The sequence below is a fragment of the Onychostoma macrolepis genome, chromosome 19, assembly GCF_012432095.1.
Source record: "Onychostoma macrolepis isolate SWU-2019 chromosome 19, ASM1243209v1, whole genome shotgun sequence".
Taxonomy (NCBI): domain Eukaryota; kingdom Metazoa; phylum Chordata; class Actinopteri; order Cypriniformes; family Cyprinidae; genus Onychostoma; species Onychostoma macrolepis.
This window is the reverse complement of record NC_081173.1, coordinates 15,755,238-15,782,642: the sequence shown is the minus strand read 5'-3', so window position 1 is coordinate 15,782,642 and position 27,405 is coordinate 15,755,238. Positions and strand designations below refer to the sequence as shown.

The 27,405-nt window shown below is 38.3% G+C and overlaps 3 protein-coding genes across 5 annotated transcripts in view; all 3 read right to left on the bottom strand.

Annotated features, from left to right (window-relative positions):
• Positions 1 to 906, bottom strand: part of LOC131525346 (zinc finger MYM-type protein 4-like) — a 44,263-nt gene extending 43,357 nt beyond the window's left edge. Inside the window, exon 1 of the mRNA XM_058752832.1 lies at positions 758 to 906. Coding sequence (XP_058608815.1) covers positions 758 to 775 — 18 coding nt within the window. The 5' untranslated portion in view covers positions 776 to 906. The remainder of the gene's footprint in view (positions 1 to 757) is intronic.
• Positions 907 to 7,857: 6,951 nt separating this feature from the next.
• zmym4.1 (zinc finger MYM-type containing 4, tandem duplicate 1) overlaps positions 7,858 to 27,405 on the bottom strand; it is a 39,485-nt gene continuing 19,937 nt past the window's right edge. For 2 of the 3 annotated variants that reach the window (XM_058753124.1, XM_058753126.1), the window contains 20 exons: positions 20,527 to 20,742; positions 20,296 to 20,446; positions 20,084 to 20,199; positions 18,908 to 19,132; positions 18,418 to 18,568; positions 18,123 to 18,298; positions 17,821 to 17,986; positions 17,571 to 17,723; positions 15,376 to 15,413; positions 15,140 to 15,284; positions 14,830 to 14,936; positions 14,101 to 14,272; positions 13,605 to 13,811; positions 13,394 to 13,497; positions 10,252 to 10,405; positions 9,266 to 9,417; positions 9,066 to 9,180; positions 8,749 to 8,988; positions 8,542 to 8,668; positions 7,858 to 8,357 (listed from right to left, as the gene is read on the bottom strand). In XM_058753124.1, the coding sequence (XP_058609107.1) occupies positions 8,141 to 8,357; positions 8,542 to 8,668; positions 8,749 to 8,988; positions 9,066 to 9,180; positions 9,266 to 9,417; positions 10,252 to 10,405; positions 13,394 to 13,497; positions 13,605 to 13,811; positions 14,101 to 14,272; positions 14,830 to 14,936; positions 15,140 to 15,284; positions 15,376 to 15,413; positions 17,571 to 17,723; positions 17,821 to 17,986; positions 18,123 to 18,298; positions 18,418 to 18,568; positions 18,908 to 19,132; positions 20,084 to 20,199; positions 20,296 to 20,446; positions 20,527 to 20,742 (3,132 nt within the window). In that variant the 3' untranslated portion in view covers positions 7,858 to 8,140. Of the gene's footprint in view, positions 8,358 to 8,541; positions 8,669 to 8,748; positions 8,989 to 9,065; positions 9,181 to 9,265; positions 9,418 to 10,251; positions 10,406 to 10,930; positions 11,871 to 13,393; positions 13,498 to 13,604; positions 13,812 to 14,100; positions 14,273 to 14,829; positions 14,937 to 15,139; positions 15,285 to 15,375; positions 15,414 to 17,570; positions 17,724 to 17,820; positions 17,987 to 18,122; positions 18,299 to 18,417; positions 18,569 to 18,907; positions 19,133 to 20,083; positions 20,200 to 20,295; positions 20,447 to 20,526; positions 20,743 to 27,405 lie in introns of those variants that run through there. The other variant, XM_058753125.1, reaches the window with a different exon arrangement.
• On the bottom strand, positions 21,311 to 27,359 carry LOC131525476 (piggyBac transposable element-derived protein 4-like). Its single transcript, XM_058753127.1, has 3 exons — positions 24,670 to 27,359; positions 24,218 to 24,369; positions 21,311 to 23,378 (listed from the first exon to the last, which is right to left on the bottom strand). Exons 2-3 carry the CDS (start codon positions 24,367 to 24,369, stop codon positions 21,785 to 21,787), a joined length of 1,746 nt encoding a protein of 581 aa, XP_058609110.1. The 5' UTR covers positions 24,670 to 27,359; the 3' UTR covers positions 21,311 to 21,784.

Genomic DNA, 27,405 nt, shown 5'->3' with positions numbered 1-27,405 from the left:
TGAACTATCCCTTTAATGCAGCATTTATTAAAATACAGAAATTATATCAATTAAAACAAGTTTTAATTTATAATATTAAGCCAGGTTTAAGCAGGGAGTGATAACAGAAATCATAACTTTGTGGGTTTGTTTCATCTTCATATACTGCGTGCTCGCCTCTGATCTGCACGTGCTGCTCCAGGACGCGCTTTCATCTGTCTTCCACAGAGAGCCGCTGGCATAATTTAAAAATTAACGGTCATTTCATTTTACTTGGTTACTCGTACTTGCTCGTTTATCGATCTATTTATTGAATGATTACTTAAAATTAATATAGTTATGACAGTATATGATTTCGGAGGGATTTGACATGCCTAATTTAAGAGGACATTATGTTAAGCCAGAAGTTTTTGTTTACGGATCAAAAGAGGACTGTCCCGCTGTACAAACTGTACACTTCAGTGGTAAGAAATGAATGTACTGATATCCTACTTTAAGTCAAGTAATTTTTTTTTTTTTTTTTTTTAACATCTGTGAATAAACGTCATATTTTATAAACCATACATTGTGTGAAGTCATTTTTATTTGGTGCTGAAGAAATAAAATCTTGGTAACTAGCTATCTGATAGTTGATGTGCTCAGATTATTTTTTATTAATTAAACAATAGATAAAAACAAGATATGGTCTTATAATACTGATTAGGCATCCATAGGGATAATTTCCATGCCATTTATACTATAACTTACTGGGTCGTATGTGTGCTGGATGATTACGGACCTTGCAGATGATGTTCATTCAATGATGTTCCCTGGTATGATGCTCCACAATCAAACACAACTCTGATCTTTTGTTTCTTGGGATGATACACCCCGTGGTGAGGTACAGTATATTCCATAAACGTCCATCAAGTCTTTCCAGTTCTGCTATGGGAACTTTTTCAGCATGGCCTTTTGAGATGACATTTTCCATAAAGGTGGTATAATCTGCATGAAAAGAAGGGTTTCTTCAAAACTTTCTTTGAAGACTCAGAGCGCGTTGTTGCACAATTGCTCTATTATTTGGCATAGCTACCTTTTCATTTCTAAGTGGAAGACCAATGTGATAATGCCCATTGAGAAGTTTTGCAGAATGTGACACAAAATCCATGAATTGGTGATCTTCCTTAGACATTCCTATTTAAAAAAAGTGAAAGTGACGTGACATACAGCCAAGTATGGTGACCCATACTCGGAAGTCGTGCTCTGCATTTAATCCAAAGTGCACACACACAGCAGTGAACACACACATCGTGAACATACACCCGGAGCAGTGTTCCTTTTGAACACATTCAGGAAAGTCAGCCTTGAACTGTTGCTCCCACAACTCTTTCAGCTTCATAACCATGATCCTATTAACAGTCATGTGAGGATGGTCTTCAACAACATGCTCATCCAATCGCTTAATCGGTCCATTAACTGCCCATCCAAACATGGTCTTTATAGCATATGGGCCATTATCTAGACTACAAATGATCTGCCATGGCTCCAATGCCTCTGGCACATTAGCTCCAATCAACAGCATCAATTGACAGCAAACTTATGTGGCTTACATGAGGCCAACAAGCAAGATCATTTTGTGAGGCAATGTTAGATTTGTCCACAGGCATGTTCAGAAATGCTCTTGATTCAAACCTGACACCTCCAAATCCTTAAGAACATGACAGGTGATAGATTTGTCCTGATTCATGGTTCTCATTAGAATATTAACTTTCTTTGCAGGAAGATTGAGCTTGGTCATCAAACTCTCAGTGCAGAATGATGCCGAGCTCCCGGAATCCAGGAAAGCATAAGTTGTCACAACCTTACTTCCTTTTTTTGATTTCACACATACAGGAACAATAGACAATGCACAATTATCTCTACCAGCCCCAGTAAGACCACTAGATTGAATTGAGACCAAAGCACTGCCCACTGTTGGCTTAAATTCTGTATCTCTACCATAATGAGTGCCTTTTCTCTCTTGTGAAGGAATATTAAGCAGACTTGGATGTTTGAGGTGGCATATCTTACATATGCTTCTCTCCTTACAATCACGGCTGACATGCCCTGTACATAAACAACCAAAACAAATCCCCTTCTTCTTCTTCAGGAAGTTCATCTTTTCTCCATGAGATTTTCCAGCAAGCTTGTTACAAGAGTCCTAGGTATGTTCTCCTTCACAGAAGAGACAGATCTTGTTCACCAGCTTCTTACTGCATTCCTTTCCTCCAGGCGTTGCAGTAACTGTAAAACTACTTCTAGATTTTAGATGGTGATCTGTTTCTACCTCCACTAGGCAAAACATCTTGAATGATTATCTTTACTTGTCTTTCTATGAAGTCAACGATATCAGAAAAATAAGCTTGATCATTGCGTCTTTCCTATAAATCATATGCCACTATCCTCCATTTTTCTCTGAGCTTATAAGGAAGTTTTGCAAGAATGACCTGCATATTAGTGGCAAGATTCAACTCATTCATATAGCAAATATTTTGCATAGCATTGCAGCAACTCCTAAGAAATAGGCCATAGTCCTGCAAAGCGTTAGCATCCTCAGATTTAATCATCTTCCATGAGAGAGCCTTCTCCATTTATGCTGAAGCTATCCTTACTTCATTGCCGATGTGCTCCTTGAGCAAATCCTTAGCCCTTATGTACCCTTGTGAAGGAATCATATGCTGACAGCTCCTAACAAGCTCCTTAGGTTGCCCTCTGGTGTACTGCTCCAGGAAATGCAAGCAATCTGCATAGCCACTTGATTTATTTTCCACCACCTCTTCAAAAGTTTGCATAAAATAATGGTATCGCAATGGATCTCCATCGAAGGATGGAACTTCCCTTGGTGGAAGCGAAGACAAGTTGTTCTGTTGGACCAGTAGAGCTGCAATCTCATTTTGCTTGTCAATAAGCTTAAGAATATTTCCTTCTTCCAAGTCATCCTGCAAACATGATCCATGTGCATCTCGCAGTAGTATTCCACGCTCTTGTTTTCCATCATGACCGATACTAGCTGGTAATGCAGAATGGGTTTGCCCCTGATTTAGATTGAACAATTTGTTGCTGCTCCTGAACCGTCCGAGTTGGAAAATGCTTTGAATTCTCTGCTGCTACTTGAGTCTGTATAGAAGATGCAGGAGGATGTTGTGACGCTGCATATGCACTTGAAGGTAAAAATGATTCCACATTAGGATTAAGAGAGTTGGTTCTAGTATTTGTTATCTGTGGGGCATTGATTTGAGGAGGATTAGTAATTTCACTTGTTTCTGATCTCACGTCGCTGTATACTTTCATCTTGGCCATTGATACAGCGATTTTAGTATCAAGCTCCATTTGTTCCTTTCTTCTCCTCAGATCCTCCTCTTCTTTCTGTAATGCATGTTTCTGCTGTAACATTTTTTGATGTGCCTGCAGGGCTGCCATTTCGGCCTCAATCTTAAAGCGAGCAGATGCAATAGAAGATCGACTGGAACGAGATCCGTGAGTAGCTGTTGTAATTCTAGATGTTTTCGATGATTTCCTACTCACATTAGAAACACTGTCTGTTGGTTGTATCTGATTCTCCACATCATCATAGTTTGCCTCAAGGTTCTGATATTCACTTGAAAGATGCATATTTTGAGATGATGAAACTGTTTCAGCAGAAGATGGAATGTTAGAAGCACAACTCAACTGAGGTTCAACAAGATCATCCATTGCTCTTGGATCAGGAGTAACAGAGAGTGGAGAGCAAAGATTTACATTGCTTTGAAAAGAATTTGCATCTGTTGTTTGAACTGTTTAACTCAGATTCTTAAGTCTCATTCAGCCATCGTTCAACATCTTCCACAAACCCATCATTGTGCTTGCACACCGAATAAAACCATTCATTCTGTTTATCTTGTTCAGCAGGAGGAAGAAAAGTACCTTTTTGTGCAACACAGAAGCATCATCTTTCAAAGATTTCAAGGATCCCAACATTGAACAAACTTCTGGAGCATTACCATCACATTTCATGAGATCTTTCATTGATAAAATCAAGTGCTTCATTTGATTCACCTTAGCTTTGTGATCCTTTTGCAATGTTTCAATTTTCAATGCCACAGCCTTTGCCGTATGCTTGGGCTCTCTTTTACTGCTCTCAGCAGCATGCTCAGGCTCATCTGCATCCATTTTGCACACAACACAATCCCAGCGCTGTATTCAATGTGCACAAACCATAAACCAATAACTTCTTGAATGGGCGCTGCACCACAGCGCAACAACAAGCATGTAGCAAACTTGCACTTTATTCCACAACCATAATCCATCCAACGAAGCAGTACAAACTTCTCACGGCAACAAGTGCATCTTCACGTTCAATACACAGCAATGCTGCAGCCAAACATAGCAAACCGCTAACATACCTCATCTGCCGACAAGATACAAAATCCGTTGTTTGGCTTCAGTGTGCACGTCGGCACTTCATATGCAGTGTACAGAGCAATCCAGCTACCCACCCCCTACCTTTCACCACACCGAAAAACTATCAGGTACATATGCACCTAAGCTCAAGTAATGTAGCAAACAGGAAATGACAATTTCAAAATAAAAGACAAACTTTTCCCGCACCTACACGGAGCACCATGACAGTGTTTTGTTCCGGAATTAATCAACCGTTTAAATGATGTGGTTCAATTGCAATGCAATGACTTATTAACAGTTACTTGCTGCCACCTACTGGCAGTTTTAATTTCACATTTAAAGTTTCTTTTTATTATTTAATTAATTTCAAATAACATTATTCAATGTTTTATGTTTAATATATCAAAACATTATTTATGCATTTGTAATTGCAGGTTAAGCACTTGCCACTTCAGATGCAGATTTTTTGTTTCCTCTGCACTGCAAAGATGAATTTTATTGATACTGATTTCATTTGCTTGGTAACAGCCCAGATGTCTTAATATTCCAATTCACTGATTAAATGTAAGAATTTGACTCAAAAGATAACGCACACTTTTAGAAAAATGGCTTTATAAAAGGTAAAAAATGACCATTAAAAGGTAAAAATAAATTTAAACTTATTGGAAAAGATTAATTTCTATCAGTATGAACTGACCACCACACAGCATACAAATAATATCAAAAATTTAGGAGTCAGCTGTCCATGGTAGTCCTTAAAATAACAGCACAACACACTCAGCAAAATATAATCTAATTATTGTTATCGACAAAATCCCAGAACATACAGAGATATTATTTTTTGTCAATATCGCACACCCCTACTCTGAAGGGAACCAAACGTCTTCAGAAAAGGATCGATGACACTTTCATTTCATCTTGCCTATGAATAATGCCTGAAAAAGTAGCATTTATGAGCAGCACACAGCGCTGCTTTGTGTTCAGCCATTACAGAGGAAAACGCTGTTTATGGTACCATACAGGCCTATTGCTCATACGGTATCCGTAAAGGATTAGTTCACCCAAAAATGAAAATTCTGTTATTAATTACCCTCATGTCGTTCCAAACCCGTAAGACCTTCGTTCATCTTCGGAACACAAGTAAAGCTCTCAGACCTTTCATAGACAGCAACACAACTGCAATGTTCCCAGGTCCAGAAATGTAGCAAGGACATTGGTAAAATAGTCCATTTGACAGAGGTTCAACTGTAATTTTATGAAGATACGAGAATACTTTTTGTGCGCAAAGAAAAGCGGAGGGTCTGAGAGCTCAAAATAATCAAAAATATCTTCATTTGACAATTTAAATTTTTGGATGAACTATCCCTTTAAGTCTGACGTCACGCATCACCGCTTCCGGGTCCAAACGCTCTGTGCCAGGAGATACTACGTAAAGCAACCCATCCTATTGTTTTAAATGTTAAATTGCATTAAAAAATTCTTTAAAAGTTTTACAAGTTACATGAGCGATTACTAATACATTATATAATATATTATACTACTAATATATATATATAACAATCACAGCATAGTTGAACGTATAGTTACCTCTTTTGGCTGTACAGGCACAGCTGATTTCAGAAGTCGTCTTGACTGTCCCATTTTTCCCTTGTAATCCTCGGAGCTGAAATGTTCACTGCACAGCACGCGTCTGTAGACTTTTTCCAGGGGTGTATTTACATCCCAGCGAGCAGCCATAGCTTCAATCTCTCAGGATCATTTACAGGGAATGTGTGAAATGTTAAAGGTGCATCTCCCTTTGATGTCCGCGCGCGTAATCTTGAAGGTTTAGCTTTGTTGAAGCATCCAGGATATACACACGAAAACACCATTTCAGGACTAATCAAATGTAGAGTATAGCCTAGCTAAAATAATTAACTTCTTCACGTGGTTTTCCTTTGCTGTAAACCAGAGCCGTTGGGAGAAAGTGAGCGCCAACGGAAATTCAAGATGATTGATCTTCATGAAAAAAATAAAAAAAAATGAGAAAAATAAACAATTACCCCGTGGTTTACTCACCCTCATTCTAGGTGTATGTGATTTTCTTCTCTCAAACGAATTCAGTCGAAGTTATATTAAAAAAAGGGCAAGGTATCCTGGGGGATGCTAACATTGGAGAGGCTGAGGAGAGAGGCAGGGAACGTGTAGGTCTCGTGTCTTGGTTTCATGTTGAAAGGGTGTTTGTTGTGAATATTTGGATCTGGGGCCTGTTTCATAAAACAAGTTTGATGTGATGATTTGGGGTGCTGTGACGTCTGCTGGTGCATGAGCTGTAAGCTCTAATCATCAAAATTAAAACAAAAAAACTTTTGAAAATGTAATGAATCTAGAATATATTACACACACAAAAAAACTTTTTCACGATATTAAATTTTTTTGAGATGCACCTGTATATATATATGTGTGTGTGTAGTTTTGTTCATATTGATAATTTATAGGCCCTAGAAATTTGCGTATTAAATATATAGTATACAGGCTATTTTCATTAATAGGCATTATACTTATTGTTCAACATAATTTTACAAAGAATGTTTAGTTTAAGTTATGAGAGAATAAATGTTTATTTTTTTCAGATAATTTATATCCTCAAAGGGGCGACATATCCTGGGGAATACAAACATTAAAATAAAAAATTAAAGTCATGTTTTTTTTAAAAAAATCATGAAATTGTATTATTTGTGCCCTAAAAAGATGGAAAATTGCATTAAATTAATTTTCCTTATGGTCTTGCCCTTTTTAGGGTTAAAAAAAAATGTCCCGGCTCTTCCGAGCTTTATAATGGCAGTGAATGGGGGTTGATATTCAATAGTACAATACAGTGCTTCCATTCATCTATAAAAAGTGCTCCACATGTCTCCGGGAGGTTAATAAAGACTTCCTGAAGTGAATCAGTGCGTTTTGTAAGAAAAATATCCATATTTAAAACTTTTAAACAATCTCTAGCTTCAAGAGGCCTTTATTAAGGTTATTTCAGTTGTGTGTTAATTTTTTTTTTTTAGATATTTTAAAATGAGACTTCATGCACAAAATAACTTTTTAACAATAACAATGCATGTAATTTTAACTGATTATTTAGTTGAGGCGTCAACTTTTAATATACGACTTCGCAGTATATCCTGAAAAACGAAAAAAAAGACAGACAGTTTAATTGTCTTTTTTTATCCAAAGAAATGCAGCCTTGTCCATACAAGAATTAAGAAATCCTGGAGTGGTTAGGTTGCAAAAGGAAAAAACCCTCAGTATTCATTTTAGGGGTAGATATACCAGCCACTGTTTTAATGCTTGTTGTACAAAGATGCTGTCAATGTCTTTAGTGTTTCAATATGATACAAAGAATGTGCAGAAACCCCATTAAATACTACTTGTGTAATGTGGCATTGCATAAAACTCAGCATTGTCCTTTAAATGAAATCCATACAACCATATGCACCTTTTGAAATGTTTTCTTTTTTTTTTTTGTCAAATATAGTTTTCCATACACTTGATCACAAAAAACACCGTACAGCCTCATAACTACTATCCAATTAAACATGGAAAATACAATGACAAAACAATTGCTTTCCATCCACTGGAATCTCTATCAATATCCTAAAGACCCATTTAAATGGCATCCAGATTTTGTCAGCTTTGTAGCAATACTCAGAGAACCATGTAGGAGAACCGAGATACCACCTTCACTCTGCAAATTTTGGTGTGCGCTTGTGTCGTGCATCTCATTTCAAAGTCAAGGCTTAAAGTCTGTGTCACTGTCTGAATCAGTCTCATTGGGTGATTTGTCTCTCTCCAGGTGCAGCTCTCTGACAGTAAGGATACGTGTGAGCATGCCGTCCAGAGCCTCATCACTCAGAGAGGTGGTTGAAAACCACATGGGACTGTTGGGTACACAGGAGCGCTCGGGGCTCAGGTAAAAGTCGGTTGTGCGTTGCCTCACGCTGGGTGAGCTGGATGGAAAGAAAGGCAGTATTTAATAAGGCTGCATAATTATGACAAACTTGATATAATAGAAGAATACCTTTATTCAGCAAGAATGCATTAAAATTGATGAATAGTGACAGTAAAACATTAATAAAGTTAAAATTTTAGTTTCAAATAAATGCTTTTCAATGGAAGTTCAAACCAACATACCATTTTGAGAGATAGAACTCGTACAGCCTGACAGGACAGCGAAGAGGATTGTCTGCATTCTCCTTTATCTCATATACAGTGTCATTTTCATCCTCCTCTTCCTTCCTTTTCTTTGCAGGGACGCCAACTGAATTAAAACAAACAAGTGATACAAAAACAACAACTCAAACACAGTGTCAAGCTAGGACAGTATAACTGATGACTGACCTGTGCTTGTGTCCTCTTTCGGGGGATAGAAACGCAAACAGGCCACTTTTGTGTTGCCCTTGCTCCGAGAGCAGCGTACAATGTGGCCAAAAGAGAGGCGGCGGTGCTGCTCAGCTGTCTTGTAGTTGAAGTACTTGGTGAAGAAGTAGAGCAGCGTGTTGAGCAGCACACCGGGTGAAAACGCCCCCAGCTGCTTACAGTCCCACAGATACTCCTCCTCCACACGAGAATGAACATAACCTGAACACACACACAGACACGTTAGTAGAGCAACAGCAAAACAAGCTAGTAACACATTCCAGTCTTAAATTACTCACCGCTGGGCAAAATAGTTGGTTGCCACTGTCTGAGTATGTTGGTCAGTTCATGGCAGAATTTGGTGTAGAAGACGTCTGCGAAGATGTTCTCCATCCGATTGTTCTCAAACAGGTACTGCAAACATGAACAACAAGAGCTAAATCAATTAAACTATTATAATATGGCTGTGTTCAGTCTGTGTGGTTTCTTCTCAATTTACCTTCTGGATTCCCAAGCAGAGATAAAAGATGCTGTCAGGGCTATATTTCTCTCCGTTGGGTCGACGAACCTCAGAAATGAACTTGCAGAGGCCGTAGCTTATTTCAGCAGTGCAGCACTTCAACAAATCCTCCTTTAGTGTCATACTACGTGCTACGGATGAAGAGGAAGTGTTTAGTTCTTAAATGCCATGCTGAAGGTTCTGTAGTTTAGCTAGTAGAGCATGATGCAAGTATAAGGCTAAGGCTCAATTCCCTGTGAAAGCATATACTCAAAAAAAAAAAACACATTAAAAGGAAAAGTTTACACCAAACTGAAAATTTGCTGAAAATGTACTCAACCTTGGTCATTCAAGATGTAGATGAGTTTGTTTCTTCATCAGAACAGATTTGGAAAAATTTTGCATTGCTTCACTTGCTCATGAATGGATCCTCTGTAGTGAGAATGAGAGCCCGAACAGCTGATATAAAAACAAATCCCTCATCGAGGATTAAACCATCATTAATTCCTAATATTGCTTTGTCCAGTGAAAAAGTTGTCTTGTCTGAATCAGGAGAGAAATATGCGCACGGAGCACCGTTTACAAGTGAAAACGGTCTGAAATATGTTGGGAAGGACTATTTCAATGGAGGAACCATTATTATGGATTATGGACTTGAATTTTGGCCAGAAGTGATGGTTTAAAATGTCTAATTGATGGACTTGTTTCTCACAAACATGCAGCTTTTCACTTCACAATACATTAATTGATGGACATGAGTCATGTGGATTACTTATGGATTATTGATGTTTTTATCAGATGTTTGGACTCTCATTCCGACGGCACCCATTCACTGCAAAGCATCCATTGGTGTGCAGGTGTAATAGTACATTTTTCCAAATCTGTTTCGAGGAGAAAATGTTAATTTTATAATTCTATGTATAATTGTTCATTTTAAATGGTGGAACTTTCTTTTGTGACGAAATGCTGGATTAAAAGAGACCTACAGCCAAACTTGGGAGTCTCCATGTTGGGTTGGGTGTTCCTCCAGCGTACCCATTCCTTCCAAGCATTTACAGCGTACTCATGTTGCAGTTTTGAGAGGTTAGAGAAGTTGTCTAGAGCTGATTTGACTGGAACAACAGCTGCACTCTTACGGCCCTACACACCAACAAAAAAAAACAATCCACAAAAATATAAAGCAGCACAACTGTTTTCAACATGATAATGCTGCTGCTTGAACAACAAATCAGCATATTACAATAACTTCTGATGGATCATATGAAACTTGAGACAAGAGCAACGGCTGCTAAATGCTTTGCCATCACAGGATGGAACTACATTTTAACAATATATTCAAACCAAATATAGCCATTTTAAAATGTAATTATATTTTTATAATATTACGGTGTTTTTTTATTAAACACAGTCTTGGTGGATGAGAGACTTTTCAAAAATATCTTCATTTTGAAAAGTAGTGTACATTTAATCTGTATAATGTTGAAAATGTTAGTATATCCCTGCACTTATAGCTATACCCTTTTCATGCGCAACATATTGAAGAATCAAGTACAAATCATCAGAACAACATTAAAGATGGAAGCCACAGCTTAAAGTGGTCTGGTTTGCACATGCTACCATCATGCCAAGATGAAAATGGGTTTTAAAGCAACCACATGACAGTACTGATTGATAAAACTGGATTCAGCTTTATTTTGTTTTAGGCTCATTTATCACAGTCGCATTCAATTTTAAATTAAAATATAATACACTATATGTTTGAGCTGATGTATCACGATATTAACAGTTTGAATAATTGAGGGTCTCTAATGCAAGACAAAATCAGGTTTTCAAATTCAGCACTTCATCTATTAAATCAAAATATTTAGTTGTTGTCTCCGGCATTTGTCTTATGTAAAAGCTTGTGGCCAACATTGTTTCTTGGTGAGCGCAAGAACTCATTGACTCGGTCTTTGATGCGTTTTCGGTCGCTGTCGGTTATGCAGGGGAACCTCTGGGAAACTGTCTTAATGATAAAGTGGCGTAGGTTCACAGGCAATGCAAATTTGCCCCTCGCACCATCCCAGTTGGTTTTGGACGCCCACTCCTTATACTTCTTCTGGGGTAAAACAGCACGGAACAACAAGCAACCATATCGATCTGGCCGCCTCTGACTCTGCGTGAACAGAAGCTCCAGCTGCTTCTTTGAGGGAGGACGAATCTCCAGATCAGGGTGGCAACATGGCTCGGTTTGCTGACTGTCTGCATCGCTACTCTGGGCAGCAGCATCCTTGCTCTTAGAGTCCACCACTGGGCTTTGTGCACAGTCAAGCTTGCTCCTCAACGTCTGTGTTCTCACCTGTGCCTCTCTCAGCTGCAACACGACAGCATTGTGGGCCTCAACGAGCCCCTTGTGAGTGCCTTTCAAATCTGCTAAAACAGCCTTGGTAATGTCATAAACTTCCTTGCAGTGACACAGCTCCTGCTTTAGCCCTTCAATCATGGCGTCCCTTTTCACCAGCTCAGGATTGAAGTCCTCCACCACATTCTGTCCCTGTTGTCCGGAGCTTGAATCTTGAAGACTTGACAACTCCACGGATACGAATGCGCATGTGGGCGAAACAGCCTTGGTGGAGCAGGAAAAATAGGGCTGTCAATCGCGATTAATTACTTTTTTTTTTTCCCCCCCAAGGTAATCAGTTCCTTTTTAAGGAATGACAAAATTATGTGTTAGAACGTAATGTAACTTTATGGACTTAATGTTAATTAAAAAAAAGTTAAAGTTAACTGCATTAAAAAAAATGAATGGCTATAAACATTTAATAGCCCTTTTATTGCAGCTGCATGAGCAAACACCAACAAAAATGCAAAGCTTGTTGGGACATTTTAGAGCAGCAAAGATTTTTAGGATTAAAAAGGTCCTGATTATCCTAAACTAATTTATAGAGATGTAATGGTACACAAAAATGACAGTTCAGTACGTACCTCAGTTTTGATGTCATTGTTTGGCATGTTTTCGGTACAGCGAATTAAATAGTAGATTACTGAAAAAACTATGTCTATCTCTTAAGTCTGTCAATATTGTGTACCATGTATACAAGCAACACCATGCAGTTTCTGGTGCTGTTATTGGGGGAAAGAGCTTACGTCTCAAGTGCTTACACTTTGGGATACAAAATACATAAGCAAAATATTTTAGAATTATTACACTTGCATTCTAATCCACTGTGTCTATTTGATGTGTAGATTGTGTGGCGGCAGTTGTTCATGGAATAATCCTTAAAACAAAATCACTCAAGTATTTCCATTTTGTATAATTTATAGGCAAGTACACAAGTTACGTAAGAAGCTACGCTCTTAAGACAATGTGACTCAAATTCATCTGATAGGAGGGCAAAATCCAAATACATTGACAAATTATATTGTCCCTAGAGGGGAAATTCTGAGTTTGAAATTATGTTCGAAGCAGGAAAATTCGGAATATGTGCACCATTACACCCCTACTAATAATTTACAACAGTTTTGAAATACCAAACAAAACAAAAAAAAATATGCTCCCCTCTCTCTTTTTTCTTTTTCTTTGTTTCTGAAACTGTAGAACAACCTCGCCAGGTATATTTTTGCCCAATGTAATATGTTGCATGTAACCTTCCTCGGCACGCCAAAATCTTGTCAGTGGCTGCGGTTCACCCAGGGATTAATAAATAATCTGAGATAATTTGCTCAGTTTTAAACTGCTTCCACTTCCATGCATCTTTTGACAGCAGCAGAACACATGGCATAATGAAGGCATGATTAAGGGGGAGGGGCTTAGCAGAGTGTCAGTTCTACAACACTTAATTGTAACAAGTGCCTCCTCTCATTTTCTCCTTTGTGATGTTTGATGGACACCTGTTGCTGCTCCACCTTCATTCTCCACCTGTCCTCTGAAAATTACATCGTGGCTAAATGCAAAGTGATAGGAACATTCCTACCATGTAGTGACATTTTGCATAATATAAACACTTTCAAAATAAAGCCGTAGAAAAAATAAACTGGTTTGTATCACAGAACCCTAATATGATGTTATCCTGTTTCCAAAAGTCAAAGTGTTATATAGTGGAGATTATGGTGGCAAGTCAAGAATAATTCTGCTTTAGCCGTTCTTACCCTTTTCTTCTGAGGGAAGCCGTCATGTTTTCTCTTGCGAGATCTCCGTTTGCCAGAATCTGTTGTTTCCGTTTGTGTTGGCTCTCTGAAAAGTTCAATGCTTTCTGAAATATGAAAGGATAAAGATGCGTGAAATAGGAATGGAAGACAATAAAAAAAATTGAATTGTGCTTGTATGTTTACACCTCTTAACCACAGCAGAAGCTCTTACCGATTGGGAAATCAGCCTCCAAGTCCATCTGAGGCTCTTCTGCGGTGGTGGAGACGGGGGTCAGTGTGGCAGATCTGGATGGAGGAGGCCTCTCAGGCTCAGGGGTTTGATCCCATGTCTGGGCAGAAGACACAGAGTCCTCCTCCCAACTCAGATTGCTGGATAAGGCTTCCAGATCAAGGTCGTCCATTATGTTACTGGTCTGATCTGAGCAACAAAACAGGAGGCTTGTGAACAAAAATAAGTGTATGTGTGTGTGCACCTGCAATATCTTATTACATCTCTTAAAGTTTAAAGCCTGTGCAGTGCCCAAACAACCCAAGTTTTGTTCAAACAGTGTGCTTGTTTGTTTATTTTCTTCTTAACGCCATTCCAGCATCTATGGCTATATTTATGGCAAGAACCAGTTTATCAATTGAACAAGTCAATCAGTGCGTTAACTAAAATATCAGAAGTTGCAGGAATATTAAACACCTTCCAACTGTCCCTAATTTACCAGTAACAATGATGCTTTTCTCCTTCTCTGCATCCTCAGCCACCATCTCTGCCATCATGATGAGGTCAGCCTCCAGAGGGTCATCAGGGATCTTCTCTTTGATTTCCTGAATGGTCTTCACAATGCGCTCAGCACTGTCCAGAGTGGTGGGGAAGAACAAAGGCACCGGAACCTGAATAAACAGACGGAGACACATGATGACACAAGTACATACTAATGGTGCAATTAGGAGAGTCTTTGAGACACTTTTGAATCTAATTTATGATCTGAAATTCAGTTGAAATGATTACATTGATTCGAGATTATAATACTTTATATATGTAGAATTTATTTGTTATTTATTCAATTTGTCTTGTTTTCAGACTTCGTTTACTTAGTTTTCTAGTTTCAGATTTAAGTTTTTATTTTAATGAGCCATCATTTTAAAATGTATAACAGTGTATATAGCATTTCTCAGTAATCTATTGTTATTTTCGTCAAAATTATATTATTTTAGTTTAATATTTAAAATTGAGTGATACATTTTTTAATCTTTTTTAAAGAGTTCTACGTTATTTTTTTTATTTAGTTTTTATTAACAATAAAAAATATTTTAACACTCATTAATAGATTAACATACTGATTCTGGTAGCAAATATGTATACAGCTTTAATTGTTTTAATATTCAAAGATGAGTATAAGGACAACTTGAGAATAATAATGTGGACAGAAAGAGGTAGAGATACACACCGGAAGCGGAAGCCCCACAGACTTTGGTGTGTATTGGGTGTAGAGATTCATGGGAAGCGGCACATAGACTGGCACTGGCACTGGCAGCACTATCACGGAAGGTCCATCTACAGCACAAAAGACAAGCACGAAATTTATAATAAGTGCCTCCTGTTGTTTTAACCTTTGCGATGTTCACTGTCCACTACATAACACTAACTTTGGGAAAACAGGATAACATATTAGGTCAAGAGACACATGATGACGCAAAATGCCCAAAAGAATGCCATAATGCCCAAAAGAAATATGTCTGCAACAGTGCTAACTGTACCTGTTTGTGTGTTCATGTCGCAGACATTGGGTTTGCAAGATGTGCCTTTGTTCTGACTTAATGGTTTACAAAGCAAGGCTTTGTTTTTCAGAATTCGAGGTGCTGGCGCAGAAGCCTTCGCACCGTCTGTCTGTGTGCTGGCCGCCTGACAACAGAGAGCGATTGATAATTGGTTGATTTTCATTCACATTTCAAAAGGAACTTCCGCTGGATTATTAATATTGTGAAATACTCACATTTCCTGAACTTTTCGTTGTAGCAGCTGGAACAGAGGCTGAGGAAACAAAAAGGTAAATGTGAGAGTGTGCCACAGAAAATAATAGATTCATTCCTCAGTTCACAAAAAAAACAAATAAAGAAAAAAAGTGTTGACAACAGATGTCATACTTATGTAACTAGCAACGTGTTGTCTAGGAACTGATTAGGCTTGCTGCGATAGACGGTGTTGGCGGTGATACCGGTGTTAAGCCGCAACACCGGTTACATCACTTGCCCACCGCGGCACCGTCCCTCACCTTCATTTTGATTTTTTTAATAGTAATAAAAATAATTTAGTTTCAGGTTAGAGAACAGACACAACAATTAGAACTAACCGCGGCTGCTCAATGCAGCACACACCGAACGAACGAACGTTCATTTATCACGTGAGGAGAGTGAGTCGAGCTGACAGACAAGAAGAGTGAGGTGAGACAGACAAGACGACGGCAGAAGAGTTTCAAAACGAAATGTAAAAGCGCCTGTTTTAAAAATATTTTGGATTTTGAAAAGCCTGTTGACCTGCCATTTATCTAACGTTATATTGGAAGGTTTTTTTAACATTCGTTTCTCATTTATTTGGTTCCACAGTATTTGCTAATTTTTATTTTATTTAAACGTTGTGATTTCCCCCCCCATTATTTTACATCAAGGTGTATGCAGTCCGTGCCTCCAAACTTTCTTAATCGTTTTGCTAATAAACGCTCTACGTTTTTATAATTATTTGTTCCTCAGTCTTTGCTGATTTTCAGTTTTGTATACCTATTTAAAATGTGTACGTTATTTGTTATTTTATATTAGGCATATAGCATGGTGTATTTTTATTCGTTTTGTTAATAAAAGTTATATGTTGTTTTTTGTTGTAGCTTCAATTGAAATTAAAGCAATTGATGCCGAATTGCCACTAATTTGAACGTGAAAGTAAAATGCGCACAGAGCTTTTACAAGGTATTTAAAACCGAAGAAAAGCGAGGAAAAGAGGGAAAACTCAAACCACGGTGATTACCGTGTTGTCACACGTCGATTAACCGGTGGGAAAATTTCCTCACCATCACAACCCTAGAACTGATATTACAATTCTGACAGCTCTGATTAGCTCATAATTACTTTCATGTTATGGCTGATAAAATTCAACAAGATATCATCCAAATACACACACACACAAAAAAATTGAAGTAGTAATCACAATATTATAGTATGAACAAAATAGATATTCATTTTGAGATTTCCTAAAGACTCCATTTATTTATGGGTTCTAGTTAGTTTATTTATACTTATTAAATGACTGCTAGGCAATGGCAAAAGTAATACAAAATGTAAAGAGAAATGAGCATGCACAAAATCCATTATAAACTGATAGTACATATATCCAATAAAATCAATTTCTAAAATAATATAGAAATGAATACAAATAAGATACATTCATACTTTAATAAAATAAATATGATAAAATCTCATAAAATATGGTATACAATGTAGGGTTGTGACGATAGTATTGTGTATCGATGAGCCTGTTGCCTTTGACGATAACAAAACGATTACTATTATTCATCAAAAATGGACTAGGCACCTATCTTTAGCGATGCAGTGCGGAGAGCTGTTAATGGGATGCTTCATAAACGTGCCGCAGCGCGCCTGATATAAACAAGCATTGACAAGAGCGGCCGCGATCAGCTCCGGGGGCCGTGTCGGAGCAGTTACGTGCCGCAGATGTGTGCAGTGCAAATAAGTAGCAAGAGATTTACTCATACAGTGTAAATAGTGATCACTGATTATAGCGGGAGTGTTTTGAAAAGAGCATACTCGTACTACATGTTGCTCTTTGGTAATATGAATGTTCTTCGCTCGTTTTCTGTAGCTGCTTTTTGAATAACTGAGAAAATGTAAAAGCATTATAATTAGTAACTTACTATGTTTGTATTAAATTGTTATGTTAAATACAAATTCAGTCATATTAAAAACATTAGGCTGCTTTTAGACTCATGCTGGTGTTGGTTCACTTTCCGGTAATTAAACTAACTAACAAATTAAATAAATTAGCATGATAAAATTGTGTATCGTGATTTCAAAGGCTGACTATAGGACGATATGACAGTTGAGCATATCACCCGACACTAATACCCTGTGCATCCTTCAATATACAGAGATGATTAAGAGGTAAATAGAGGTTAGTCACCTTGCAGAACGCTGTTCCCCAAAACACCTGGCTGTCCATTGGACACACTCGAAAGTGATATAACACTGGCAATGACCGGTGTGGCCTCTTTAGTTACCAGTGGTGTGTGATTAACTGTAGCTTGAGGGCCTGGAGATGGTGCTGGGCTTGTCCCTGAGGAAAACAATCACCGAAAGATTAACAGACATAAAAAGATAAGATACAGAGACAAAATGGACAAATATCCCCATAAATCTACAGGAAGACATACCTTGCGTGGACAAAGTCTTGTTTGCAGGTCTGACTGCCCCAGTGGTTCCCTGCAGACTGCAAAAGAACATCAAGCATTGCAAGCTGCAGAAATGCTTGATCTCACCCAGCCATTTCACTTTCTCCGTCATCTTCTTGGCCTGCCTGCACATGGAGCACTTTATTTCCTGTAAAAAAAATTATAATATGCTTGCTGTTAGTTGAAAGCCAAATTCACAACGTAAAGTCTTAAAAGTAATGCTGCAGCAAAAAACAGCCTTGTAAATTGTTTCTCAGAATAAACCAAAAGAGATCAAATATTACCTTACGCATCAGTAAGGTTTGTTGTGATAAGCATATGTTCCCACAGAACTCCTGCTCTACATTATCAATAGCTTCAGTCACTAGAGCCTGAGAGGATCCGCTACAGTAAAAGCAGTTGCGACAGTGTTTCTTCCCCCAGCGCTTGACCAGGTCATGCTTATACAGTAATTTGCATCCTGTACAGGAATGAACAAACAAGTAAATGTAATGTCACAACCCGATCAAGACACGCATGTCTGAAGCAAAAAGAAAAACTACCAGCTAATAGTACCTTTATTTTGCTCTTAGTACTTACCCTCACTGCAGAAAGAGCGGTCAATCTTGTTTATCCTTTTCACCTCCTTGACAACTTTATCAATCTTACAGTATTCACAGCGAGCCATGACATTGTTGATCTGTTTGAACTCCTCAACACATCTATTATCACAGAAAGCGTACATTTTCCTCTGAAAGGACAGGAAAACATGCAATCAGTTTAGGGTTTAGGATTAACTGCTCAAATATGCTAATATATTTAAGATTCATTATTAATAAATAACATCTCACTTTATTTCTAGCTGGTCCATTTTTTGTTAAACAAAAAATAAATATGGAATAAAACTAATATTTTCCTCAAGATTTTTTCTCCATAGCAAAAACTTTTTTTTTTTTTTTTAGTATTATAGATTTATTCTTACTTTTTCTTTTCATTTGGTAACTAGCTTCACAAAATGTAGACTGCTATCTAATAAATGGCCAATATATCAAATGATTATCAGTATTTGATAATTGATAATTAAGAGTACCTTGAACTCCATCAGCTCCGGTCTGTGGAAGAACGACTTCAGACACTGAGAGCAGGGGATCTTGGTGACTGTCTGCACCAGACCGCTGGAAGTACTGGTCTTAGCTGATGAGCTGGACTCTGAGGGAGTTGGTTTGGGGGCGGCAGGTTTTGGGGTAGGTGTGTTGTTGCTTGTAGAGGTTACAGTATTTATTGGCACGACAGGTTTCATCTTACTGAAGGACTCCTGAAGTCAAAAACATATTCAAATAGCTCTACTTCTGTGAATGACATATCGTGAAAGGGGACATCGGATACCCATTTTCCACAAGTTGGTATGATTCTTTAGGGTCTTCATGAAATGTCTGCAACATACTTTGGTTAAAATTCTTCAGTGGTCGTGTAAAACAACACCTTTTACCTTTGTCAAACAGCTCTGTTCACAGCGACCGTTTCGGTGCATGTCTCTTTAAATGATAATGAGCTCTGCTCACCCCGCCCTTTTCTTCTCTGCTTAAGTCGGCACTCACCATTCCCCCCTCCCCCCAAAAAATAAATAAATAAAAACCTGTGTTCGAATAATCAAATAATCATAAAAAAATATAAAGTGTGAGACTAACTTCTTCTAAAGGTCCAGCTGGATCACGAACAGTGGGAAAGGATCCATTCTTGAGTGTTAACCTTTTAGCAAAACCTGCCTTGATTTGTACCTCGTTCAGAAAGCAGAATTAAATGATTTGCGCAGACAAAACGAATTTAGATGTATTCGGTGGCGCACTACCTTCAAAAACAATGAATACACTGCGTCCTCAGTGGCTCTTTTGTCGGTACAGGATGAAGACTCTTATGTTCCCTTTTACATCCAACTACAAAACACCTGAATTGCTTACGTGACATTGTTGTCATACAGCTGCTCGAGCCCAGAGAAAATGTCAGACAGGGGAAATATGTTAATACGGGACAGTCTGTCAGCGGTTGTGGGCGGGGCTTGAGCAGTATGATCTCATACTGCTCAGAAATTCAAAACAGCTTGATCATTGAGACTCTTTAGGGTTTTGGGGAAATGAATGGATTTTTATCATTATAGAGTGGTTATGTCCACACACTGCTAATACATTTATATGCAAAACAAACACCATGTAAAAGAGAATTTTGCATCCAATGTCCCCTTCGAATTAGAGAGTTCAGTAAACTCTACCTGATATGATACTACACATGAAAAGGAGCAGAAGTTTTGGATGGTTCCGTCAGACATGGCTAGATGGTACTGAGGCGTTAGTTTAAGCTTGCAGCTGTTGCATTCCACTGGAGCACCTTGTTTGCATGCAAACAAAAAGGACATTTGAGTATACTTCAAAAAGAGAATATCATTAAGAATGTAGAATAATAGTAAACAGCTGATTATCTTACCTGAAGAACTGACAGTCTGAACTTTATTTGCTGTGACACAGCAAGTTGAACAGAAAAGTTCCCTGACACCCTCCGTGTTTGGACTGTCCACCGTTTCTGCAACCGGGCGCATGGTACGACAAATTTTGCAGGCGACAGGTTTCAAACTTTTCTACAAAGAAAGATGAATTTATTTAATAATGACTTTCAACAAATTATTGGACCGTTATTTAGTTATTCATTTGCCATTACCTTTTTGAAGGCTATGAGGCAGTTTTGTTTGCAGAACTTCATAAGACTGCCCTCTATCTGCAGAGACGGACACTGACTGTCTGTGCCATGGCAATATCCTCCACAGTTCACACAGCTGTTTATGTTCAGCTTATTGGAGGACCGGAACTGGTTGAAGCAGCTGTTGCTGCACAGCTTATGGATGGAGCCCATTAAGTTCACTTCGTGAGTGTAAGTCTATGAGAAATACAATTGCAACATGCAACATTTTAGATCTTTTGAAGATTTTATTTCTATATAGACCTTATAGGCAGGCAGAACCATCACAGATGAATAAAGCAACCAAAACAAAGATATAATGTTCAGAACAATAGTGTTTTCTACAGAACTATAAAATAAAAATGTAAATGAAATCACAAGAACTTCCAATCCGTTATGAAACTGAATATTGTTTTCCAAATCTACACTCCATAAAATCAAAAGAATGTTTTTGTTTGCAGATTATTTACAACAGCGTACAATACAGAGAGAAGGACAGATCAAATAAACGAAAGACGGAAGGTCAAAACCACATTTTTGAGCACAGTCACAGAGATTTGTGCCATTCCTGGAAACAATTCCTTGTCAGCTGAAGACACAAGTGCACGTCGCACGCCTGGCATTTCCAAGGAGTTTGCTGCTTCTTTCCACGCACTGCTTTGCAGTGCACACAGATTCGCCGACCACTAGAGGCAACTTTCCTGGTATTGGTGCTCAGTGGAGCTCCTGGAACGGGTATATGCTCACTGTTGGCCTGTTTCTGTGGGATTTTCAGTGACACGCCACAGAAAGAGATTTGTAAGAACTTAAGCAGCACTGATAAAATTAGTTTCTTGAGCACCAAATCAGCTAATATAATGATATATATGAAATAAGACATGAGGTAATAAAACAGTAAACCTTGTTAACCAGTTTTGATTACTGGATTTCATAGAGCCTTTGTTACAACATGTTGCAAAAATAATTTTGTCCTTTCATTCACATAAAACAAAACACTGATTTAACTTGTGCGACGCTTTTCCCCCCCACTGTTTTGACGTATTTCACATCAGGTGGGTAAAGACCCATCAATGTGGGATCCAACTGTGAGGGATCCAAAAGAGATTATGCAAGAAGTCTTAAAAAGAAAGAATGTTTTTGTTTGCAGTTTATTTACAACAGCGTACAATATAATACAGAGAGAAAGATAGATCAAATAAAAGAAACACAGAAGGTCAAAACCACATTTTTGAGCACACAGTCACAGAGATTTGTGCCATTCCTGGAAACAATTCCTCGTCAGCTGAAGACACAAGTGCACGTCGCACGCCTGGCATTTCCAAGGAGTTTGCTTCTTCTTTCCATGCGCTGCTTTGCAGTGCACACAGATTCGCCGACCACTAGAGGCAATTTTCCTGGTGTTGGTGCTCAGCGGAGCTCCTGGGACGGGCACATGGTCACTGCTGCCCCGTTTCTGTGGGATTTTCGGCGAGACACCACAGAGCTCTGCAATTAGCTGCTCCATAAACTCCTTGTGGGTCATGTTGCCATATAACTCCTTGTGAATTGTGTAAGAGTTGGTGGCAGCAATGTCCAAGAAGTGTAGGAAGATCTTTCTGTACCACTTCAAGGTTTTGTGCTGTGCGGTGTAGTATTGCAACAGCTGATCGGACAGGTCAACGCCCCCCATGTATTGGTTGTATGCAGTAATAGGTGCGGGACAGGGGTACGACTTTAAGCTCCATGTATCTTGCGCCTTCACTCTCCTCTGCACGGTGTCTCCTGTGTAGGCAGGATGGATAGTGGAACACACAGACACCTCTCGTGTGTCCATCCACTTCACGAACACAAGCGGACCATTTCGAATCCATCTAATGGATCCCCTGGGGGAATTTTTAGTCAGTGAATTAGGTGCATTTTGTGGGCTGTACTTTCTGTAGTCTCTGTAAGTCCCACAAGCGCCATACTTCATCTCTAACATGTCTGTTAGGAGCTTTGGACTTGTGTAGAAATTGTCCATGTACACGTGGTACCCAGATCCCAAAACTTTTCTGTCCAAGAGAGACATCACAGTATCATACGGCAGTCCATTGCCTGTGGCAGTGTTGTTCTTTCCCGTGTACACAGAAAAGTCAACAGTGTATCCGTTCGAGGAGTCCGCGAGGACAAACAGCTTGAAGCCCCACTTGGTCGGCTTGGCTTTCATGTACTGTGTCATTCCTGTGTTGGCTTTGCATGCCACCATTCTTTCATCCACAGCTAAATTTCTTCTAGGATGATAAATGGTTTTGCATGCAAGACGGATCGTGTCCATGAGGGGTTTGACCCTGAAAAGCCGGTCATATTCATTTGTGCCCTTCTTTTTGTCATTCTCCTTGTCCTCAGCTGGATGACTCATGTGCATATTCCATGAAATGGTGCGGTATCTGTCCCTTGACATGATTGTGGCGGGAAAAGGCACAGAGAAAAGACTGCCTTGGCGCCAGTAGTCTTTGATGGAGATCAACTTCACCATACCCATGTAGAATATGAGTCCGAAGTAGCGGTACATTTCACTGGTGCTTACATCTGTCCACTTGTATTTGCGACCCCTTGCAAGTGACCTGGTGGCCTGGGCATTTGTGTTGTAGCATAGAGTTGAGACAGCATTTTCATTGAAAAAGAGCTTGAATAGAGTGAGGGGAGTGTACGAGTCAGTTGACCATAGCTGTGGTCCGGGTTCTCGAGCGGGCACGAATCTCAGAGTCTGTGGAACCACGTCAACTTCAGTCTCTGTTTTCCACGTCAGAGCAGGCTGCTTGCTTGTCCTGGGCTTCTTTGCAACAGGCATCTGGTAAATGTCATTCTCCTCATTTCTGTTTATGAAAAAACAACAAAAAAACAAAACTGTGAGCATGATGACAACAAGATCAAAGCAATTTTTTTTACCATCACTAATCGCTAATACTGCACACCCGTAGCAAAAACACATGCACGTTTATAGCACACTATAATCATTTATTTGCAAACAAGCTAAAATGATAAGCCAACTAGTGTAAATAAATATATCACATTTATATCAATATACACTACCTTTCAAAAATTTGGGTTTTCTTATGCTCACCAAGGCTGCATTTATTCAAGCAAAACTACAGTGAAAACAGTAATAGTGAAATTTCGATCTCAATTTATTTTTAAAAATTTATTTCTGTGATGGCAGAGCTGAATTTTAAGCAGACATTACTCTAGTTTTCAGTGTCACTTGATCCTTCAGAAATCATTCTCTTACTTGTTTGGAACTCAAGAAAACATTTATGATCAGAGCTGCTTATTTTAATTTTAAATAGTGATAAAATTATGATCGATGAATACAAAGTTCACAAGAACACCATTTATTTGAAAGTGACATTTTGTAACATTTCTTCATTGCCACTTTTGATCAATGATGAATAAAATTCTTGATGAATAAAAGTATTCGGTTAAAAAAACAACAACAACAACAAAAAAAAACTAAATCTCACTGATCCCAAACCTTTGCAAAGTAGTGTATTATACAGCACTAAAAAAAAAAAAAACATTTAGATGCAACGACAATGTATTACGACCTATCCTATGTCCAGGACAGACACATTTTACTCAAAATACAAACTATTAAAATATGTACATGCTTATTTAAAAATAACATAACTAAAAAAGTATGAATGACTTAACTTACTCATCAGAAAGGGCGTCCTCTGCTGGATCACGGCGCTCTTCAAAATGCGACCATTCTTCATCTTCATCCTGCTCCTCTTCTGAAGAAAAGGAGAATTCTTCCTCGCTGTCCAGGACCGTCTCAAGAGTTTCCTCACACGTGCAGTGTGTCATCTTCCAAAAGCGATGAAAAGTGAATGAATCGGATGAAGCTTGAAGCTATTTTTATCACATTGATAGGGGAGCTTTAACCATGCTTGTATGCAACCGTATGAATAGCGCGCTCTGCGGGTGGGGATGAGGCACAAAAACGGTACCCAACCAAACATTAACCGTTCGAGCAAATCATTCGCATGCATAAATAAAGCGGGAATACAGCGAATTGTAAGAGTTTCGTTCCGTCTCTACAGCGCGCTGTTCTTATTGATATCTATGGATTCGCAGCGTAATCTATTGTGTAGGCGCCCTACTCACCGTCGTTTGACTGACAGCGGCAGCTTTCTCCTAACACACACGCAAAGAGAGAGAGAAAGTGAGTCTTAAACCACGCAGTACTGATGCGCTAAATGTTAATGGTATTCTTACTTTTTTCTCCCTATCAAAATGAACGTTTATTATTTATTATTTAGGCCGTTCGCATCCTTCGGCAGATGGAGAATAAGAATCAAGCGGTAATCCCATTGGCTAGCGCTCACCTCTCCGGCTCCGCCAATCAGCTCTGGCGAACGCAGACAATGTGATTAATATTCATGAGCCAGACCTCAGAGCGACAGACAATGAGCTACAACACACAACCTACCTGAGGAAAGATGCGAGCAAAAGTCGTTTTTTTGCAAGTAAATTTGTTAAACAGATGAAAATATTTTACTTTTGCGTGCTTTTATTAATGGTATTAGTTTCCCCCCCCCACAGAAACAATGATTGACCAATGTGGAGCACCACCACCAAGTTCATTTTAATATGAATGCACACTTTTTATATTTGCTTTCATACATGCTTGCCACGTTTTAGTTTATTATTCAAACATCTATCAAAAATGCTTGCATTTCGTTTAGTTATGCTTTCACAAGATATCAAAAGATCATTCCCGAGCTACTACAAAGCAGAGCTATTTGGTTTGGATAAGTAACAACAAAATATATTCTTCATGATGTACAAGTTATTGAAATATATATATATGAGATGGCGGAAGCACACATTGACTGTTTTCTGCATTTCACAAAAGTAATTTTGTTATTTTAAGTGGCCACAAATGAAAGCAGATCTATTATAGTTTTGAATGTCTTCATTATATCTGCATAACCATAAATACCAAGAGCACCTTAAGTCAGTAAAAAATAGACTTGTCAAGCACTTACATATCTGACTAAATGTAAAAAGGTAGTCATCACGCTGAAGCCTCAAGGGGGTTAAATACACTAAACAGTGCTTACTTCATTTCAAGTCAAACGTAACTGACATTAAAGACCTGCGGCAGTTCAATGAGTCAGTCAGATGTTACATGATGTGTAACCGCTCTAACAGATTCAATGAGCGAAAAAAAAAATTCTTGACTGGATCAAACTAATCAAACTGTTTTCGTGCAATTTATTATGGGAACTCAAAATACTTATTTGAGTTATGTTTGTTTTTGAGTACACCCAGAAAAGATAATGTAAAAGGAAGAGGTGTTGTCTTGACATTATTTAACAGTACCCATATCACCTAAATTTAAGGCTTGTTCACACCAACATGTTTGGCACTAATATTCAGTGCATCCACTTTTGACAGAGGAAAGGAAGTAAAATGTCTCTGGTAAACTAATGTAAACTTGGTTCCCTAAGAGGAGGGAACGAGACATGGTATACATATGTATATGTACATAAAAGTAGATGGAACTTAAATATGTAGATACAGGTAGATAAAAGCACTATGATCAGTGAAAGTGCTGCCGTTGTTGTGGTATGCATGTGCACAAGTACATGAAAGCATTACAAGGACATGTAAATATTTGTATCACTTTGAACGAAGTAACACCTGGGGCCTGTTCTTCGTACATCGCTAACTCAGTTAGCTGGATTTGATTGTTGCTGATTTCGCTTGATCTTGGATTGTTTAGTTCTTCGATGCCGGAGTTGCTGTCATAGCAACAGGTCTGTTAGCTTAAACCAGCTTGGGAGCAGGTTTATTTCATGTAAACAGGATTAGATTGTATCTTTTTAAGCAGAATTGATACTTAAAATATGTCCCAGCCACCGTTACTTTATTATAAGAGTACCCTACTGAGCCTGGGACAATAATTTAAAATAAAAATAATTTCAAAATTCATTTGAAAATAATATAACAATGTTGTGTAGTCTATAATACTACAGACACAGCCAGTTTTACTCATTGAAAGATTTATTAGTGATGAAATAATTACTTTATAAATGTATTGGAGTCTTACATGCTATACAGTTAATCTGAGCCGTGCATTAATTTGAGTGGTGACAGATATTATGGGAGTGGCTTGATGGAGCGCAGGAGATACAGATAACCTTAAGAAACTTTAATGCTGTCACATAACAAATCTGTTTCAAAGATAAAATTAAATTAATTGCTAATTACAACATTGAAATAAAACGTAAAGCCTGTACAAATACTAGAAATCGTGAATCTAAATAATTGGAAATCATGCAAAAAAAAAAAAAGTGCACATTTCATTTATCTATTATAACATTTATGTAGTTTTGTTCGCTTGGCTGTTTCCTTATAAAAGTCCAGAAATGTGTCAAGTTTTTCGTCAGGTGTCTTTTTTTAATTATATGGTGTCATTACGTTGCTGTCTTGCTGCCAGCCAATCGCTGCATTGCTGATCATGGTTTCGAGTATCGATACATCTGCCCTTTTCGGGGAACACGAGAACGCGCAGTAATCTTAGACAACTTAATCCAGATATTTTAATCTAATACGCAAATTTGTTTGAAGAACCAAATTAGCCAGAGATCAGTTATCAGGATTAGAAGATCTGGCATCTTTCAAATCATCTCAGATGTATTAAGCGAGAAACGAAGAACAGACCCCTGGGGGTTGTTTCATAAAACAAGTTTAACAAACAAGCCAGGCTTATTTCAGCTAGTCTGACTTATTTTGAACCAAATCAATTGACAATAAGACAGACTAACGGAATTAAACCAGGCTTATTTGGTAAATTTGTTTTATGAAACGGGCCCCTCTTCATCCAAATTAAAA